The sequence below is a fragment of the Myodes glareolus genome, chromosome 3 (genome assembly GCF_982192425.1).
Source record: "Myodes glareolus chromosome 3, mMyoGla1.1, whole genome shotgun sequence".
Taxonomy (NCBI): domain Eukaryota; kingdom Metazoa; phylum Chordata; class Mammalia; order Rodentia; family Cricetidae; genus Myodes; species Myodes glareolus.
Genome location: NC_142028.1, coordinates 73,889,493 through 73,897,411, shown reverse-complemented (window position 1 = coordinate 73,897,411; position 7,919 = coordinate 73,889,493). Strand labels below are relative to the sequence as shown.

At 54.6% G+C, this 7,919-nt stretch overlaps 1 protein-coding gene across 1 annotated transcript; it reads left to right on the top strand.

Annotated features, from left to right (window-relative positions):
- Nucleotides 1–320: 320 nt before the first annotated feature.
- Cldn19 (claudin 19) lies at nucleotides 321–7,285 on the top strand. The gene is made up of 5 exons (XM_087904663.1): nucleotides 321–792; nucleotides 1,881–2,045; nucleotides 2,147–2,231; nucleotides 3,795–3,947; nucleotides 4,686–7,285. Exons 1-5 carry the CDS (start codon nucleotides 570–572, stop codon nucleotides 4,732–4,734), a joined length of 675 nt encoding a protein of 224 aa, XP_087760789.1. The 5' UTR covers nucleotides 321–569; the 3' UTR covers nucleotides 4,735–7,285.
- The last annotated feature ends 634 nt before the right edge of the window (nucleotides 7,286–7,919 follow it).

Below are 7,919 nucleotides of genomic sequence, written 5' to 3'. Positions count from 1 at the left end.
CCCGTCTAACTCTAGTTTTTCTTGCTGTAACTAGAATCTCTTTTCTTTTCCATCCTCAAGTCAGTGGGCAAGAAAACCCAGGTTCAGACCAAGGACGAAAGCACAGCAAAGCCAGCATCCACCGAGCTGGAGCTTGGCGTAGGGATGAGAATTCTTACTGAAATTACACTCCTGAAGGGGTTTCCCTGGTTGGAAAGGCCTTGAGAGTCACTCCTCCTAGCCCCTCCCTTCCTTACTCTTGAGGCAGGGAGGGCAAGGGTACCCACCCCATCCTGGGCACTAGGTCCCGCCTTCCACCCCCAAGAAGCTGGGCAAGAACTCTGCCGAGAACTAGCTGTGGGCGGGTTTTGGCCTTTTCCAGCCCCTGGGCCGCCCCCTGAATTCTGGAATCCAGCAGCCACTGGCTTCGCTGAGCTGCCTCTGGCTGGCCGGTCAGCTGTCCCCTCTGCTCCCCTGCTCCTGTGCCGCTAGCGTCCCTGTTCCAGCTGCTACTCTCACCATGACCACAGCGCTCCTCAGGACCCTGGCCCATCCCTGAGCCCTGGAATCCTCAGACTCCTCGCTGGGCCATGGCCAACTCAGGCCTCCAGCTCCTGGGCTACTTCCTAGCCCTGGGTGGCTGGGTGGGCATCATCGCCAGCACTGCCCTGCCACAGTGGAAGCAGTCCTCCTATGCAGGCGACGCCATCATCACTGCCGTGGGCCTTTATGAAGGGCTGTGGATGTCTTGCGCTTCTCAGAGCACGGGGCAGGTGCAATGCAAGCTCTATGATTCACTTCTGGCCCTGGACGGTAGGCTTCGGGCGGGAGCCTGGGAAGGGGACTGGGGAGGTCTAGGTCAGGCTCGTCGCCGGGCTGCACACTCCAGCCCGGTGTGATTCCCTAACTGCTGTCCTGTGTACACTGGAGAGTCCAGGCCAGCCAGGTCTCTGGGCTCTGGAGAGGGATCAGTACAGGAGGCTGGCAGCCTGGGCTCCCTGTCCTGACACCATAGCTTCGCTACTCACCCAACCCTTTGCACTCTGATGCTCTCCTGTGTAACCAGGACACTAATACATAGGATATGGGAGGGTGGACTGAGATGAGGGTCTGGCTCCATAAGCCTGTTAACACTGTCTGCTCCTCTGCTCTCCATATTCTATACTGACAGACACGTACACACACACACACACACACACACACCTCACACAGATGGACACAATGCACTAGAACACGCCCATGTACATGCTCACATACGCACCTACTCCTGGGATGTGGCTTTTCGACCGTCAAGCTGGCTCACAGTCAGACACTATTTCAGCTCTGACCGTGGCAGGGCCATCCCACCTGCACTCCAACAGGGCTCTGCAGGTACCTGAGGAGAACGGCCGCCAGCCACCCCCATTGCACACTGAGCCAGGCAGATCATTGGTCCCCTGAGCTGTCTGCAGCCTAGAACTGACCAGCACACATACACCGCTCCATGGATGATTGACAGGGCTGCTGCTGGGGACCACGCTGGGCTTAGGTGGGCCTCACACTCTCGGCTCTTTCTGAACTGGCAATTCTGAGTGGCACCTGGCCCTATCTCCTGCTGCTTGGGGGTGCACCAGACCCGAGAGAAAGCAACAGAAGAGCAAAGTCAAGCTATCCAATATTTGTCACTCAGCATCATTCAGAGGAGCTGGTCAGGGCCAGTGGAAATCCCCCCAACACACACACATGCACTCTGTTCTCATACACTCACTGTCTCTTCTCACTACCAGGTAAAAGATCGGACCTCTTTGGGCTTCTGCTCAAGCCCCTCCACACTGGGTTCTTCCCATTCCAGGTCCAGTTCCTCCTTGTTGCCATCCCCCCAGAGTTCCCCACTGCCGCTCAGTACCTCCTTGCTCTTCCAGGTCACATCCAGTCAGCGAGAGCCCTGATGGTCATGGCTGTGCTGCTGGGCTTTGTGGCCATGGTGCTCAGTGTCGTGGGCATGAAGTGCACTCGGGTTGGAGACAGTAACCCCATCGCCAAGGGCCGTGTGGCCATCTCCGGGGGTGCCCTCTTCCTCTTGGCAGGTGAGTGCCCTGCCTCCTCTCCCTTCTTGACTATGTGGCTAGCCCGCCCATGTGGCTGGCAGGGCCAGGCAGAGCTGAGCACCCCCCGACTTGGTCCTTAGGTCTCTGTACCTTGACCGCTGTCTCGTGGTATGCTACCCTGGTGACCCAGGAATTCTTCAACCCCAGCACTCCTGTCAATGCCAGGTGAGTGCTGGAGCTGGGCCTCCTTCTTAACTGTCCTCCCCTGGCCCCAGTTGCCATTTGGAAGAGGAAATAGGGAGTGGGCCCCAGCTAGTTTCTGAGAAAGGAGAGTCACATGAAGGTCCTTGGGAGGGACAGGAGAGCTGCTGAGAACATTCTGGTGCAGCCAGGCCCCTGAGCAGCCCAGCGCCCTAGCTCTGGGTCTGAAGTCTAGCTCTATGCTAGAGTGACCTAGGTCACTTGTGACTTAACCTCTTCGTGCCAGAACCAGCTCTCCTGTGGTTCTGAGGCTCCAAGGGTGATGAGGAAAGAGGTTTTGTACAGGGCTCAGGATACCTGGCCGTTTCACTTCCGCTGGCGGCAGCAGGTCAAGGTGGCTTCCTGGAGGAGGCGGTAGAATGGGGGCGGGGACACTGGTAATACAGACTGGAGCAAATGGGTGGCTAGGGTAAGGCCCAGCAGCTGTGAGGAGGATTTGCCCCTCAGCCTGAATGAAGCCGCAGCTGCCCTCTGCTGCAGGGGCGGAGAGGCCAGCCCCGTGGAGCAGCTGCTGCCTTGGCCTCCAGTAGAGGGCTCTGGGTGAGGGAAGTAGCGACGGGATGCAGGCCATGTACTTGGGAGCTACTGTGGTCAGAATCTGTAGGGTTAAAGGCATGGGGGAGGGGTAGCTAGGGACTTTCAGAAGAACCTGGGTGTACCTGGTTTCTCCCTCCCTCCCAGCCCAGCCAGGAGCAAAGAATGATAGTTCCCAGTCCAATTATCCTGCCAACTCTGGGGTGGAGGGGGATGGGAGGGGATGCTTGGGCTGTCTCTGTGGGAAGGCTCAGCGGAGAAGACAGAGAATTTGGATGAGAGAGCTGTGCCCTGGGTGGGCAGCTACCGCACAAAGACCTGCCACGCAAGGTCTAACCCAAGGAGACAAGCTGGGACTAGGACCATCACTTCAGGACTCCTGGGGCTGCCTGGGCTGAGTTCGGGAACACAGTTAAGCCTCTGTCTGCCCTACAGGTACAGGTCAAAAGATCCTTCTGATTGGGGTGGAGGGTGACAAGGTGAGCATGGAGAGGAGTGAAGGGGAGCAACAAGGCGAATATCTCAGTCTGGAGGCCCCATAGGAACTGGGCCCTGAAGGTAGCTGTTCTAGGAGGGGAAGAACACTCTGGAAGAGCCAGGCGGGATGTGGAGAGCCCAAAGGATCAGACAGAAGAGCAACAATCTCTAGAGGGCAGCGAGGAGCCGCCCTAGCTGGATGCTGGTCCCTAGACCAGACTGTGCCTGGGAAAGAAGGTCACAGATTGTCCCGCTGTATCCATCTGGATTTCTGTACCCATCCCTCCACCAGCCAGATGAGGAACTGAGCCCGAACTGCCTACCCAGACAGTATGAGCTATGTGCTGTGAACATGCTGGCGGGGAGGGAGGCAGGGCTAGCACTCACCTTAGTTCATGTGGAAAGGAGGAGGAGGCCTGGGATATCTTGTGTGCTGTCTTCTGTCCACCAGGTGCTGGCTGGGACCATGCAGGTCTGGGGTCTGCAACCTGATATAGCCCTCCCTACCTCTTACAGGTATGAATTTGGTCCAGCTCTGTTTGTCGGCTGGGCCTCTGCTGGCCTGGCCATGCTAGGGGGCTCCTTTCTTTGCTGCACATGCCCAGAGCCGGAGAGAGTCAACAGCATCCCACAGCCTTATCGCTCTGGACCCTCAACTGCTGCCCGAGAGTACGTCTGAGTCGGCCCGCCCTGCCCAGCCCAGCCCATCTTTCCAGCAACCCTCTTGCCCAGAACTCCAGCCAGCCGACATGATACCCTGGGCAAGGGTAGGCAGGGTACAGATCCCTTGAACTCAATCTGGAGCTCCAGCGTCCGGTGCTCAACACAGGCTCTGAGCCCCAGACTCAAGACACTCAAAAAGACCAGAAACAAGGCCCAGGCAACACAAGTCACCCAGTGAGACCCAAGCCTGTTCTGTCTATACCAGAATGGGCACACAGGGTCTCAGGCTCCTTCACCTGCCCACTTATTCACGGAAGGAGCCACCTGCCTACTATATGCTGGGCCCTGAGGATCTCAGAGCAACAGAAGGATCTCAGCGCATAGCACTTTGGGCCAGAGCGCCTTCGTACCCATCCAACAGTTAGTCACAGCAACCAGCTAGAGGAAATTCTCTAGGCTAAGGACTGTCCCCACATGACCCCCGAGGACACTGAGCTTCAGAGAGACCTGGAAGCTCGACTCTCCCGCCTGTTAGAACAGGCCTCAGGCTCTCGCAGTTAATTGCCCAACACTGTTTGGGTGCCCATACAGGTCACAAGGTCAGACTGTCTCACTCTTGTCCCCAGAAATGGACCCCAGGCAGGGCTATCCTAAGAATCGAGTACCTGGGCCCTGACTTCACAGCCCCTGTCACCTTCACCGTGGCTCGTCCCACTAACCAGTTTTTTCTCTTTTGACTTGCAGACCGGTTGTTAAATTGCCCGCCTCCATCAAGGGCCCCCTGGGTGTGTAAAGTTCGGGTTCCCAGCCAGGCCCTCCCCACTACCACAATCTAGACGGTGTGTTTGGTACTTTATGGAAAGAGAAGCGAACATTCAGCCCCAAGTGTGCTGTCATCCTGTCTGTTTCCACGCGCCTAGTTGGGGCCTGGACTAGAGAAGTCAGAACCAACTCCTAGGGCTATTGCGGTGGGCTCGAGGACACGGGTGGAGCAAGCAGGGAGCATTACAGTTCCTGCTCCGTGGGCTGCCTGCCCCACCTTGGAGTTTGGTACCAGGACTTGGATGAGGGGAAATCACAGCTAGTCCTAGAGGCCACCTAAAGCCTGGCCTAGTAAGGGTGCAGGACCTCAGGGTGAGGAAACCCCTGGCATGGAGACCATCCCATAGGTAGATAGAATGTCCTAGGCTCTCCTTGGGAGCCCTCCTGAGGAAAAAGACAATCTCTGTAAGGCCCAATTAAGGACTGGGTCACAGCGGAGTGGTGGGACACTGTAGGAGCTCCCTCCGTGAGGAAGAGGACAGAGAGAGGACTCCAAAGCCCTCAGCTCAGTTCTCACCCTAATCCTATAGTGATTGTCAGCTTCCTTGACCTGAAGTGCAGCCAGGTGACGGGGCTGTGGGTCTTTAAGTCCAGGTATGACCTTCTAGAAGAGGTAAAGTCCTTGGAGGAACTGAGGGGGGAAAAGCTCAGCAAAGGGCCAGCCATGTCCTTCACCCTCAGTGCTCCCATCCAGAGTGCGCTGGCCTCTGCCTTCACTCTCGGGCTCCTGCTACTCAACCCTCTCCCTGGACTGCAGGTGTGTCCCTCTCCTGGGAAGAGACGTCCGCCACTATCCCTCTCATGCCTCCAACACGCCTTCATAGCTAGCTAGCGCCAGCTTCTTCCACTTCTAGTCAGTGACCATATCTCCCGCCAAGGTACTGAATCCCCAGAACTTTGTTCAGCTTCTTGTTCAAGACTGACTGTGTATTCCTGAGGTGCAACGACCAAAACACTACAGCTGACAGTGGTGGAGGGGGGAAGCAGGCGACAGAGCTGCTATGGCCAGATAATGATATACCTGCTAAGTTGCTGGCCAATTAATCTTCTGATTGGTGGCAGCCATCAACCCCCATGGAAGCTTCTGATCCTAAACAGGTTTCCTGAGCGAGGCCCCTTGAACTGTGAGAACTGCAGCTGAGTCCTCTCTGGGTGCCGGAAACCATCAGGGGGTTTCTGGCCTTAGGTGCACATTGGAGTCTCGTAAAAGTGGATGCTCAGCCTCCTCCCAGACACAAAGACTTAGTTGGTCAGGTGAACCCAGGCATCAGAATTCACACAGTTCCTTTGCTGTGTGCGCTCACACTGGCGGTACTTCCTTGAGGCCTACACTCAGACCCTCTGAACAATCTGTGGAGGGCGGAAGGAGCCTGCCAGAAGAGGGTGGGGGAGAGGCAAGACCAGAAAGGAAGTCTCATCCACCTCCTGGCTTTCCGGAATCCAGACCCCTGGAGGAGACGCCCACATCCTTCCCATCGATGTTCCTTTGTTCTTAATGATTTCCACTTTGAATCCTGTCACATTCAGCCCACAGAGTTTGAAGCCTATGAACCTAGTGTGACACAAATGTCCCCTCCCCAGGTCTGGTACTCTGTAGCATTTGAGTATGAAGCTGGCAGGAAGCTTTATGTGCCCTCTTAAGAGTCTAAGGGCTAGGAGGCTAAAAATTTGGTGGGGGAATTTGGAGGCAGAATGTACCGGCTACATCTTGGTTGTCAGGGGCAGGCTGTGGGCGAAGAGAGCTCCATGCAAGGACAGGACCTGGAAGTAGGGTGGCATTATCTGTTCCTCCATTTAAGGAAGCCCACTCTTCCCCATACTGGGGACTGGAAGGGCAGAGGGTCAGACCTTAATGAATTACACAACCAATTTAGGCGGTGATTAAAACCGTGAGGTACTGGGGTGGGGAGGAAATGTGTGGGAGACAATGAAGGAGTGACAGCTATAAGTTTGAGGAATGTGACCTCCCAGGCATCTCCTGAAGCGACCCCATTCAGACGTCTACATTAAGGCTTTGTATCCAGTCTGCTGTTTACTGTTCTGGTCTCAAGGCTGAGGGATCAGGCAGACACTGGGGAAGATAAGCTCACATACAAAGGATGGCTCTAAGTCATCGCCATTGTAAAGTGAAGTTGGCAATGTATTCATTTAAGAACCATACCTATGCATTCGGTTCCTGAAGTCCCAGAAAGAACCAGGAAGCTATAAGCTGAGAAGAACCTTGAAAACCAAGAATATGACAGAAGCCTTTGAGACAATTTCAAGAAATTATTTTTGTGCTACATAATACTGTAACTATGTGTGATAATGACACTTGAGTGTTGGCTTTTTTTTTAATTTTTTGATTCTTACCTGGTAAGGTGTAACTGAAACAATGGCTGGATTTGCTTTAACATCTCTTAGAACAAGCTCACGGGCAAGGAAAGTTATGACATTGGGAAGCCCCATCCCCTGACAGGGTCCACTCTACCCCTCTCTTTGTACATTTGCTAATGAAAGAAAAATAAAAAGTTTGAAGAGAACTAGAGTGTTTGCTGGCTGCATCCGCCATCACCTTCACCCTGACCAAGAAATAAAAACCACTTGATACCTGAACACACTCGAGTCTCACGGTGCCTCAGACTCCGTCAGTGCGTCACCAGGCCTGTTGGCCACTCACCATCTCAGTTCCCACCCAGGCCTCCTGTCAAGCGTAGCATTTTGACAAGACTTCTATGTGCACCATCACTGCCCGGCTTTAAAAAGATTTTATTTTTAATTCTGTGTATTGTGTTTGTACGGATGTATGCCATGTGAGTGTAGGTAGCCAGAGTCTGGACGAGAGCAGGGTGCTAGAACCCCTGAGCTGGAGTTCCAGGTGGTTGAGAACCCAGGTGAAGTGGACACTGGGAACTGAACTTGGGTCCTCTGGAAGCAGCAACCAGGGCTCCAGCAATTCCTTTAGCTCAGCAAAAATTTGAGACAGGGTTCAAAAACTTGTGACTATCCTGTCTCCACCTCCCGGGTGCTCGGGTTCCAGGCATGCATGCACTACTATGACCATTTCATGTAGAGCCAGGGACGAGGGACCAGACTTGGGGCTTGCGCACACTAGATAAACACTTTACCAACTGAGCTGACCTCTCACCTTCTCCATGAGAATCTTTTTTTTTTTTT

What these genes read in the sequence shown, in the direction of transcription:
- Cldn19 (XM_087904663.1), top strand. Translation starts at nt 570, where the DNA reads ATGGCCAACTCAGGCCTCCAGCTCCTGGGCTACTTCCTAGCCCTGGGT. An exon ending in TTCACTTCTGGCCCTGGACG is followed by an intron (nt 793 to 1,880) that starts GTAGGCTTCGGG and finishes TTGCTCTTCCAG; the next exon opens with GTCACATCCAGTCAGCGAGA. An exon ending in CCCTCAACTGCTGCCCGAGA is followed by an intron (nt 3,948 to 4,685) that starts GTACGTCTGAGT and finishes TTTGACTTGCAG; the next exon opens with ACCGGTTGTTAAATTGCCCG.